The sequence below is a fragment of the Impatiens glandulifera genome, chromosome 1 (genome assembly GCF_907164915.1).
Source record: "Impatiens glandulifera chromosome 1, dImpGla2.1, whole genome shotgun sequence".
NCBI classification, from domain to species: Eukaryota; Viridiplantae; Streptophyta; class Magnoliopsida; order Ericales; family Balsaminaceae; genus Impatiens; species Impatiens glandulifera.
The window spans coordinates 87411071-87423885 of NC_061862.1; the positions used below are offsets into that span (position 1 = coordinate 87411071).

A 12815-nucleotide genomic window follows, 5' to 3' on the forward strand; every position below is an offset into this window, starting at 1 on the left:
ATGGATTAGTCAAGGTAGTATCATTTATATTTTAAATGAGAAAATATCATTATACCATCTTAATTCAAAGCGTTTTCTGATAAAATCGAAAACGCAAAAGAATGTGATTAGTAAAACATAAAATTATCGATTTCATTTTTTATTTCTAGGATCCAGGGTTTCTTCTGCTGGGTATTTAAATAACTCACTAATTTCACAAATTCATTCATAAATTAAATTTATTTATTTATTAACTAACAAAAATATCATAATATCATCTATTTTAAAATTATCTTTGATTAAATATTAATATATTTTAAGTTTTTTCACAACTTTTTTTTTTATATATGTACTAACTATGTTTTGCAAATTATAAGCAAAAAGATTATGTATAAGTTATATTTATAAAATAAAACTCAATCTCATGTTGGGAATTTTTTTTTTTTGCCAAATTTAAACGTTTTGTTCATGACCATTTTATTATAATAATAATATCTGGGCATTAATTCACAAAATCAAATTACCTTTTTGTACAAGGATAATTATCAGAAAAAAAATATTATAATCTATAAAATAATGTTTCAAAAAACTCTCTATATGAAATGAAACAAAAAAGCTGGTATACTAGGATCATAATCTGAAAAATAAACTTACACTATAATTTGAAAATCAATAAAATAATCTAAATCATGGTCCAAAATTGTAAAATGATAATGTAATTGTGACCAACAACATACACAAATATGCTCAAAATTTAACCTTTAAATAGTTTAATATAACAGAAGGCCTTGAAACACAACAAAGATGAACAGGCCATGATCCCATAAAACAATGTACTATCAGATCTCGAAGTAATCAGAAGACTTACATGAGCACTCCCTCGGCGTTATTCAGAGCTTTTTTAGCGATCTTGAATTTCGCGGCAAGTGAGTTGTTCTTGTCGTGTCCTAAAACATAAGTTTTGACAAAATACTCAATTCCTTGCCTAAGAATTTCACAATCGGGGCTTCCAGCTAAACGGGTGAATATGTTCCAAACAACGCTATCAGGATAATCGAAGATTGTTTCGAAAAGCATGCGGAAATGAATTATTCTTCTTGGAGTGAGTGAAATGGGATCTGTGAAGTCAACTCTTTTAAGGATTGCTAGGGATAGAATGAATGAGGCAACCACTTCTGCTAATAACTTTGAAAGGTTCTTTGATCTTATCAATTGCATTGAATCCAGCTGTTTGAAATGGTCCAATATACAATTCTGCAAAAATAATAAAATATGTTTTTTTAAGCTATATACATATACATTAGAAAAATAGTGCTTATGATATGGTGTAGCTAATATCCATCCTAACATCTTATAATAGTTTTATCTGGAAATAAAATAAAAAACAGAATTATTTTTCTGAAATAATCTGTTTTCTAGAAACACTTTTATTTCTAAATTTGAAACTGGCTAGCAAATCAACAACAAATTTTTGTATACAAATCCAGATATATTTAGTATGAATGGTGTAGCTAGATGCAGTTTTTTTTCCTTATTCCGCCCTTTCCGACCTAACATCTTAACTAATTGGTTTTATTTGGAAATATATATCAAACGTGATTTCATCATGATCCACACTGAAATCGACGCCTTTCTTAGGCGTATCTGGATTTGGATCATCTAGGAAATACTAAGTTCGTATAAAATTTATTTTCAAACTTGATCTCATCTGGAACCACAATGGAATTTGGCCAATGTAGAAGAAATATAGATCAGATGAAAAATGGCCCAAGCCTTTAGTGGGAGATAATCCAGATTCAACACTATTTCATTCATTACTCTCAATAAGAGATGTTATAATACATTTATAAGTAACTATACTAATTACCATATTACCCTCTATTATTACTAATTACCATACTATCCTTATACTACTCCTGCAGTTACAAAATGTGTTTCCAAATGAAGCCGAACAAAGCTAAAGGATAATTGAGTAATTGAATAAAAGCTTTTTTTTTAATTTCATGCAATTAAAGCTCCAACCTTATAAATATTCTAGAGTTATTCATCATACCCAAATTTCCCCTCCAAATAAATGATCGCTCCTATATTACTGGACAAATTCTTTACTTACATTTTCTTATATGAAACTAATTGAGACCTTGTTTGATGATGCGTTATTTGGATTTAATCCAAATAGCCCCTTGTCCGCTTAGCTTTCAATTCGCTTATGAACATCAAATGGAATGTGAATAACCCATCCTTCTCTCTTTGAAACAAGGGGTATTTATGGTTCTATCCATGTTTAAAACAATTTTGTCTTCTCCATATTACTATATCTCTAGTCAATGATTTTTATATGAGAAATTCTCATCACCAATCACTTTATCATTCAAATTCCACCTTTTATAACACTTTCAAATATTAAAAACAAGGATATATTTTAATCATTTACCCAAATAATCAACTTTTTCCCTTTTTCTTTCCTCAAAAAATTGGATTACAAAAAAGAAGCCCTAAGTTAAAAAAGAAATGGAACAAAGAATTAATAGAAAAGTCTTGGAAAACGAACCTGTAATGTGACCTTTTGCCCTCTATCATGGCTACAGAGCTTGGAGGCCAGAATAGTGTAATATTTGTTAAATACTTTTTCCTGTAAGCAGCATTCAACCAGCACTCTCATGATCTCTCTATCCTGTCGATTCAAACGACACCAAAGTAAAAAATATAAATTACTGATAGAACAACAAACCAGAAAGAGGGAGATCTTCTAGAAGACATCAACATTGAGAAAAGAGGATAAACCTGTTTTCCGGGCAAATCCAACCTCAAAAGCTTCTCGAAGGTATCAATATAATCCTCACCGCTCATTATTATACAGAAGATTGCTCTTCTAATATCTGTATTCATCCGTTGATCAGAAGCAAGCTGTAGCATTTTCTGTGCTTCAAGGGTCTCCTTGTCAATTTTATGGGCAACTTCATCAATATGGTCAGATATTGAAGCGGAATCACCAGATAACCACCACTGGCCTTTCTTGTTAGGATCAATAAGCTTGCTCCATTTAAGTCCTCTTAATAAGATATCTTCCACATTTAACTAAATTATACAACCAACAGTGAAAATATAAGAGTGGACACTATTGATAACTGGACAATTTTTCTTGTTTTTACACAGCTTGTTTAGATGTTATCCAGAGAGAGCATTTTATTACAAAGTAACTAGAAAAACTAGGGTTGAGAATCATAATTACAGTGAACATATTCAATACAGAGGTTTAGGGATGGCAATGGGGAGGATTTTCGTTTTACTTCAGTGATTTTCGTTTTACTCCCGAAACTATTGTCTAGTTGTTACAAATAATATTTTTATTTATTCTTAAACGATTTTAACTAAAATAATTTATAATATAAATAGTCTGATACATTAAACATTTGCTGTAATTCCTAATATTGTTAGTCAAATATATAAAATAATAAAAGAAAAAATGAAATGTAAATACACATATTGGTGGCATTATAAATATGAGTTAAAATGTTTTTTTTCTGTATTGTTTAGTGTTAGGGACAAATGCGGGTCGGGCAGGTAAATATCATTCTGTCCCATCTCCGGTCAACTACCGGTCAAACCCGCACCGTTTGGTTTGATTTGGCTTTCTCATCTGGGTGGATTAAAATTTTCATCCCTACAAGGTTTTTCTCCCCTATTTATATCTATTAACTATATAACTAATTACAATCATGCCACTTATTTATTTTCACAATTATATTCTAACCCTATCCTAATATTTACAACTATAACACATTATGCATCTGTCTTTTGGTGATCACCAAATAAATGTTTCTTTAGTTTCGATTTTTCTCTAGAGCATTTAAATTAGTTTAACCAAATAATTTAATGATTCTGTTCAGGGTTCATATCTTTCTTCTATAAGATAACTAACGAAATGGTGTACAGATAATACAATATACAAAGATGAGTCCTACAGAAATGGTGATATAAAATATATAATATCAAGAGAAAAGTTAGTCCATGATGAATAGGCATGCTTCCAACATCTCCCTAGTCCCTATATAGAAAAGAAGTTGAAACCAAAAACCATGGAATTGCCAAATAAGTTTTACTGACGACCCCTTATGGTCTACGCTGTTTGAAGATATAGCAGAAAGGGTGACAGTTGGTCAATGTAGGTTAACATTAGAGCCATAGCTCAGTCCATTGACCATGAAAAAAAAGTTGTTCTACAGCTTACTGATGAGAACAAAGCAAACAATAACAGAAGTATGAAGAGGTAAGTGTCAACTGGCAATACCTTTTGTAGCCACTTCTTTATCCTTGTATGCTGGGGAGCATCCACTTTTGGTCTCTTCTTGTTATTCTTGATATCATATATGGTTTCCAGCATGAACTCCATCTACAAGATAAAAGAATCAAGATGTAACACTAGAATAATAATCTTGAGAAGGGGAGAGCCAGAGAGGAAAACAAAACTGCAAAATTCAAGATAGACATACCCTTTTGCCACTCATTTTTACAAGATCACTTTGGGAAGAGGCCTTCAGATCATTAGCTGTTTTCTGGACATTCAGCACAAAATTTTTCATTTCAACAGGATCATCACCTCTCAGATTCATTCCACAACCTGCTCACATGAAGCAACTAAGAATTTATAGGAGAATGTACAATGGATTTACATTGAGCAACATTCTCATACACAAAGAAGACATGGATAATTTTACGTCTCAAGTAAAAAACATAAAAGTCGGAAATTTATAAAGAGCAAATTGAACGATGCAAGTAAATACTTACATTCTAGAATTGTCAAGATTGTAGAAACATCTATCTCTGTGAGCCGTTTACTCAACATAATGATGAAGTCATATACTAAGTCGCTGAAAATTGACGAAGGCATATATGCTCTTAGAATGTTTCTAGATACACATGACAATGTAAGAGAAATAAAAAGTAACTAACCTTGAGCAAACTCCAAAAATGTACAAATAACAAAGTAGAAGAGCCAAATTCCGCAAAGAAAGATTGTCTTCTTCTAGGTACTCAACCTGGATAAAGGGAGTGTGTCACACAGTGTAGTGAATCTCAAGATTAACGGGTATATTTTTAAAACCAGTTTGAAAATTGAAAACTGTGGTCAACTTAGGCATTAAACTCAAATGTAAATCTAAGCTTAGGACAAAAGAAAGCTCAAACTTCAACAGACCACCCATTATATACAATTGTTGCAGCTAGCTAAATAGATAAATCAAGTCACACCACCTCAAAATGTTTAGCAAGAGAAGCCAGAACATTTGCGCCAAAATCGATCCCAACGGAACAAGCCATGCCTGCAATAAAAGCCGCGAAAACAGCAGCGTATCTTCACATTCATACAAGAAGAAGAAGAAAAAAGTCAGATAATTGGTTGAATGACACGCAAAGATACCTTAGGAGATTAGCTGATTAAATAAACAGAAATCCCCCATGCACACGCGAAAAAAAAAGCCAAATGCACAAAGGAACAATATTGGTACAATTAGGTACTTTTAAAAAGTTGATGTATCAACACAGAATTTTGATGCTTTAATGTGAATGGAATTTATGTCCATTACCCAAGAGCTTATAGGTAACAAGTAAAAGTACTTGTAGAATGTCATAAACATCTACAAGTATAGCAGATGGAAACAGTTCCACTAAGAAAAATGGTGTAGGTTTTCATATTCCATATGGTAATGTGGCAAAGAGTCCCTTTCTCACTCATGACAGATTATATTGCAAAACACACTTCAAAGTTCGAAAGAGGGTAATAATATCATTTTGTATTCATGCTATACCTTACCAACTATTCTTTTCAAATGGGTTCCTAAATGTCAAGAGAGGCATGGAGTTACAAGAATTTGTTATCAGATAATCCAAAGTTCTGCCTAATTTATTATTTTATTTAGGTCATCCTTATTTTTTATTATTGGGTTTCAAGGCCATCCAAAAATAGATTACAATAACCCTGCTAGTCACATACTAATTTTTCATGATTTTTTAAACCATACAGATGACCTTAGTTAATTTTCAAAAAATTAGCCCCATGCCAGTAAGAAAGAAAAGACAAAACTTAACTGTTCATTGCCACGAGGACCTCCTGAGCATGAAGAGATAACCTCATCAACAATTATCTGTGAGGCAATAGCACGAGGAACGGACTGCAAAAAGGGAAAAATCACACAAATGATTGTTCCAGACTGGTAAAATGGCGCATAATGGCATTCAAGAGAAAAAAATGAGTTGACGGTAGTTTACATGGAAGAGACTAGATATTTCAGACGTTATTGATTCCACGTTTGATTCAGAAAGCCTATTTAGAAGCCCTGCAATGTGTAATCATGGTAATATACATACTAACATATAAAGGAATCATGCTCAACCAAAAACAATTGTGAATGCAAAATCAAGGTCAAGTCTCCATACCTCGTATTCTTCTACGTAGCTGGGCTTGCTCTTCTGATTCAGTGGTTGAACATGATCTTAGGTGTGGAGCTACATATTTTTTAACTCCATTTGACCCTCTTGCCTCACTGAAAACTTTTATCGGTGTATCCTCCTCATCATAAGTTTCCGTTGTCTCAGAAACCACTACATCTGTGTCACCTGCAATTTCAATTTCTTGGTCTTCATTTAAAGAACTCATTCTCTCGCTTTTCTTTTTTGAAGACCGCTTCACTTGACCTACATGTGAAGATTCATCACCATTGACATCCTTTGCCACCAAAAATTCAAGAACATGCGGAGTCTCTTCTATTAATGAATTACTGCCATCATCGCCATTCTCCATTTCTATTTCCTGGTAACTGCCCAATTTTGACTTCTTAGTTTTCACTTTCTTTGATGCAGTAGGACTATCGTTGTCATAGTAATCAAGTTCACTTTTAGATCTCTTGGGCCTTTTATGCAGTTCATTGATCTTAACAGTCTCACAACTGGTAGGTTCAAGTAAATCACTGACCATATCTGTTGATGCATCACAATCATTCTTGGTCTTCTTCTCTAGTAATGCATTTTTCTTTCTTTTTTTACGTAGAGATTTATCTTCATCATATGCTTTTCCATTCTCAAATGCATCAAAAGATGAAGGCATTCCCTCAAACAACATGTTGAGCCCATCATCATCCCCATGTAGCCTCCCACCCTTAATCTTTAACCTTTTTGCGAGCTTCTTTTCCCATTTCAGATCCTCCTCAGATGTGATTATACCACCTCCATGAATTTCCATAGAGAGAGGTTCCCCGAATAAATTTTTTGACTTCTTCTTTGGAGCCCCAATTCTTTTCAAACGCGTGGATTTGCTAGGTTTAGGAACCTCATATTTGCTCACCACAGTGTCTATCTCAATGGGGCTATTTGGTTCATTAGTAAGCTCCATATGTGACCCTTCTTCGTCTTTTGCATCTGCATTTTTATTCTTTGAATGCGATGAAATTGTTTTGGATTCCTGGGGTCTCTACAACACATTGCAAAACGCATCTCAAGAAGTGCAAGACTATACATTGTTAACAACTTGAAAAGTTATTTGCTCAATAAAGATGCATAAACTAGATCAAAGGTAACTTCGAAATACCTGATGTTCAAGCCATGATTCATGTTTCTTCTGGTTCTTCGCTAACCGAGCTTCCTTTCTCAGTTCCCGACGCGACTTCTCAACCTGTTTCATTTCTGTAGAAAAAACGAATAAACATATATAAACAGTCGTCTGCCTCACTGAGGACTAAAGGAGCAAAAAGTGTCAAGAGAATTCATACCCATAATAAGAGCTAAAGATCGTCCAAAGGTAACAGAGAACTGTGAAACACAATCCATTATATTATAAATTAGTAAAAGGGAAAATATGTCTTATCTCATATTTATAGATATAAACCTCTTCATTCAGTCTTTAGCATTAGAGGGGTTTGAGACTTCTCAAGCACAATTATGATACACAGTATGCAGAACTTATAGAATATATTGCGTACCAAAATATCTAAATTCTAAATAACTTTTGAAAACGACATCTAATTTAAGCAATTGATTAGAGGAGAATGGTTTGAAAGATTTCAGCACTTGAACCTTAAAAATATTAAAAAATCACATCATAACGTAACATGTGGAATGCCTGAATTTCATCATTACATTATCATCAAGTTTAAAGTAGTAATATCTCAGTACTGTGCAAATTCAACAAGCATTGGCTTATTAATTAAGTTGAAAATAATTACCTGTAGTATTCGGCCGTGCAGTTACTGTTGTTCCCTGAGCTGAGTTAGAGAAAAAGAAAACAGAGGAGTTGATTCTGATTGGCGGTAATCTGAGGAATGTCGTTGCAGTTGTTGGAAACCTTAGTAATCTGAAGTGGTTTCTGATAGCTTGAGAATATGGAAACCACCGCCGTCGCCGTCTCCGTCGACTAAGGACTGAAGCTGCCGGAGTAGAATTTCTCTCTTCTAACCGCCGTCTCCTTTCTTTCTCTCTCTACCTTCGCTGCTCAACCAAAGCCGCCTCCTCATAAACTCAATCAATTCTAATTATAATATATATATATATATATATATATTATTTTAAATATATATAATATTTTGCTATTTATTTATTTTAATAACTAAAAATACTTTAAGTATTTTTTTATTTGAAAAAAAAAAATAAAGAACTCTTTTTGTAAATAGTAAAAATAAAGTTAAAAAACTAACATTAACTTCAACTATAAATTTAGAATTTAAGAATGTTAACGGGAAATTTGAGGAAATGACCCTAAAGAGGGGCCTAATTATGGATGGTGCAGGGATAATTTTAATAGCGCTGGTGACCCCCCAAACTTTTTTCTGACGAAAATGTCGCTATTGCGTCACGTACCCTCCAGTTGCGTGACACACCCGAGGGTATTGTGAAAAGTCCACAATGCCCTTACTATATAATTAAAAAAATTTCAGTTTTCCCATTTCTTTTCATTTCTTTCTTCTTCACTTCCCTTTCTCCCTTTCTCCTTCTTCTCTCTAAAAAGGACAACCACCGACGATCCCGACGAAGACGGCGGAATCCCAACGAAGAAGATGTCTCTTTCTGCTACTGGTATTCTTCCTCCTTCCTTCATTTCTCTCTTTCCACGCTTTGTTTGTTAGGGTTTAGTGATTAGGGAATGAGTAGGTGAATGTCACCGTTGCGGTGGAATCCGGGTGCGTCATCCAGTTGCGTTACGTAGTTGCGTCACGTAGTTGCGTTACGCATCTGCGTAACACACCCCAGACCATTTATAGCTATTACTTGCATTTCATTGTTACGGTGTCTCTCAATTGATACTATCATTTTTTTCAATTGCAGCTGAAGTATTTGTTGATGTATTTGTTGTGTACAATGGAGAGTGACAAATTGCAGCCAATGGTACCAGGTCTTTCTCTGCACAATCATGCAAAACTATGGATATACCCCAATGTACTACATTTGCTGAATTAGTTGATATAATCTATGAGACGATTAACGTGCAAAAGTCTGCATATGATTTAGTGATTAAAGTCATGTATGATCCTTCTGCAAAACTTCCCCCTGTTGTTATTGAGGGAGATAAAGATGTGGGCATGTATTTATCACGGTTGATATCGGGTCGAAGTTCGTCATCTTCGTCACCACTTTGTATCTCATTAGTAGAGAAGTACCCAAGTCAAGATAGTACACTACCAATCATTACTCAAAGAACTATATCTGGCGTTGTTTCTCGAGTTGTTTCTCAACAGATTTTATTTGAAAGTGAAAATGAAGGAGGAGGAGAAGAAGATGAACGGGCTCATCATGAATTGATTAATCATGAACGGGTTATTGACTTTAATTATGAACGGGTTATTGACTTTAATTATGAACGGGTTAGTGACTTCCAAGCTACTACTAGTCTTGCATCAGCAATTGCACGCACGCCGCACCGGTCAATACCTACACCAATGGGTACACCATCTAGTGCAAGAGGGTCAATGGGTACACCATCTAGTGCAAGACCATCAATGGGTACACCATCGACATACCCGAAAGACGTATCACCGACAGACGTATCACCGACAGACGTATCACTGACAGACCCTTCATTTGCATTGGCATTAACTAGTGAAACCGTATTGGAAGTCGGTACGTTATTTGATACTAAAAAAGAACTTCAACTGACGCTATATAAATATGCGATGACTTATCATTTTGAATTTAAAGTGAAAAAGTCTCGAAAACATCTTTGGTATGTGAAATGTATGGATGAGACATGCAAGTGGAGCTTACGTGTTGTGAAAGGTAAGTTTTCCAAGATGTTTGAGATTCGGAAATTCAATTGACAACACTCATGCTCAATTTTGTCGAGGCCGGAGAAAAAAATGCAAACACCGGCATGGGTTATTGGGCAGTGCATGAAGGGTAAGTACATGGACCATCACCATAACCACTTGCCTAAGAAAATAATTGAAGACATGCAGTCAGCTTATGGAATGTTTTTGACTTATAATAAGGCTTAGAGGGCAAGGGAAATGGCTTTAACGGCGGTGCGAGGAACGGTAGAGGATTCTTATGGAAAATTGCCTTCATACCTATACATGTTGGAGAAGAATAATCCGGGTACCATAATAGATATTCAGACAGACGAGCACGGCCACTTCAAGTATATGTTCATGTCTCTAGGCTTCTCAATTAGGGGTTTCAAAGCCTTTTGTCGTCCCGTATTGTGTGTTGATGCAAGTTTTCTCAAGCACAAGGTGGGAGGTCAACTATTGGTGGTTGTTGCATTGGATGCCAATGAGCAACTGTATCCTGTTGCATTCGGCGTTGTTGATTCAGAGAATAATAACTCGTGGACTTATTTTATGCAAAAACTTAGAGAAGCAATTGGATTAGTTGATGATCTCGTCTTCGTATCCGATAGGCACCCAAGCATCGCCAATGCCTTGTGTGTTGTTTTTCCAGAAGCAGACCACGGTGCGTGCACATATCACATAAAGATGAATATTAATGCCAAATTCAAAACTGATAATTGTCATGTCGAGTTTGATTTGGCTTCTCGTGCGTACACTATCCTCCAATTTAATCGGTTTTTTGACAAGATCAGTGTTAAAGATCATAAGATTGCTGCCTATTTGGAAGAAATTGGGTTTCAAAGATGGAGTAAAGCATATTTCCCCGGTAAGCGATACAATCAACTCACAAGCAATTATGCAGAGAGTTTGAATAGTCAATGTAGGGAAGCCAAAAAGTATCCAATTTCAGTAATGCTTGAGTTTTTAAGAACAACATTACAAGGGTGGTTTAATGATAGAAGAGAAAAAACGTCCAACCATCAAGAATTTTTATTTCCAACGTATGAAAAGTTATTATGTGATGGTTTTGAGAAAGCCAGATTCTATACCGTATCATCCCTTAACCGATTTGAGTTATATGTGCATGATAATGAGGCACATTTTAAAGTCAATTTGAAGGACAAGGACTGCACTTGTAGGGTATTTGAAGTCTCTAGTCTTCCTTATATACATGCACTGGCTGCTGCCCGTCACAGGATTGTGGTTCCTTACGACTTATGCTCAAGGTATTTAATCGTTTTGAATCTATTTATTTAACCTATTTTTAATCGTTTTATTTTCCTTCTCATAGGTATTATACAACTATATCTTGGTTGAATGCATATGCGGAGACATGTTATCCGGTTGGTGATGAAGAGAATTGGGATCTTCTCGATATTATCAAACAACGCGTGTGTCTAAAACCACCTGTGAAGGTTAAGAAAGGTCGGCCACAAACTAAACGTAGGACATCCCAAGGTGAGGTCTGTAAGGTCCCGAGACGATGCAGTTCATGTGCAGGTCTAGGACACAATAGAGCAACATGCAAAGCAGTGATGCCTGCACCGTCTACTACAAGAGCAAGAGTATCATCTCAGCAGCATGAGCCCTCATCATCTCAGCAGAATGAGTCATCATCATCTCAAGTGTACGAGTCATCATCATCTCAACTCTACGAGCCATCATCTCAATCTTACGAACTATTAGCTTAGAATGAACTTGTTAGTGTTATGTTGTGGTGTTAATGTTGTTTTTGTAGACTTATTACCAAGTCAAGTCTTGTGTTGAGGTGTTAATGTTGTTTTTTGTAGACTTATTACCAAGTCAAGTGTATTGTATCAAGGATTCAGTCAATGTTGTTTTCTGGTGTTATTGTAGACTTATTAATGTTGTCTTTGCATTTAGTGAATGTTTTTGTACGTAGACTCATTTTCTAGTGTTCCTGCTACAAAATTGAAAAGAATTTATATTCAGGATGCGTCAAGCAGCTGCGTCATGCAACTGCGTCACGCAACTGCGTCACGCAAGATGCGTCACGCAAGATGCGTCAAGCAGCTGCGTCACGCAGCAACCAAACAGAACCAAACAATAATCAAGATGCGTCAGACATAAAGTAGTAAAAAACAGAAAGCTCAAACAGAATTACCTGGTTGGTGACATGGTTGGCGAACTGGTTGCTTAGACTGAGAATTATCTTTTCAAACCGAATAAAGTAGTTTTGTTGGTTCAATTTGATGTCTCTTATGTCTCTCTTCATCTCTTCGACATCTTTCTTTATCTCTTTGACATCCTTCTTTATCACTTCGGCATCCTTTATCTGAACAGGAGATGCCGGTGCTGGTTCACGTGCAGGTGTCGGTGATGATGGAGGTGTTGAAGTTGCGGATGGGGGACTCATGTGACGCAGGCTACGACGCTTGGTGGCTGCTTTGTTGGGGGGATATATCATCATATTCAACCTTCCTCTTCCTCTTGGAAGGTTGGACAGTAGTAGGTTCTTCATCAATATCTTGATCTTCATCTTCATCAGCCTTTCTCTTTTTT

General features: G+C 35.3%; 1 protein-coding gene across 1 annotated transcript; it reads right to left on the reverse strand.

Moving 5' to 3' along the window:
- Window positions 1–607: 607 nt before the first annotated feature.
- On the reverse strand, window positions 608–8484 carry LOC124919205 (nucleolar MIF4G domain-containing protein 1-like). Its single transcript, XM_047459391.1, has 14 exons — window positions 8196–8484; window positions 7743–7782; window positions 7562–7656; window positions 6415–7444; window positions 6247–6314; window positions 6067–6149; window positions 5233–5332; window positions 4933–5018; window positions 4768–4850; window positions 4473–4600; window positions 4271–4372; window positions 2764–3057; window positions 2531–2653; window positions 608–1233 (listed from the first exon to the last, which is right to left on the reverse strand). The coding sequence occupies exons 2-14, from the start codon at window positions 7744–7746 to the stop codon at window positions 844–846; spliced, it is 2586 nt and encodes an 861-aa protein (XP_047315347.1). The 5' UTR covers window positions 7747–7782; window positions 8196–8484; the 3' UTR covers window positions 608–843.
- Between the last annotated feature and the right edge of the window lie 4331 nt (window positions 8485–12815).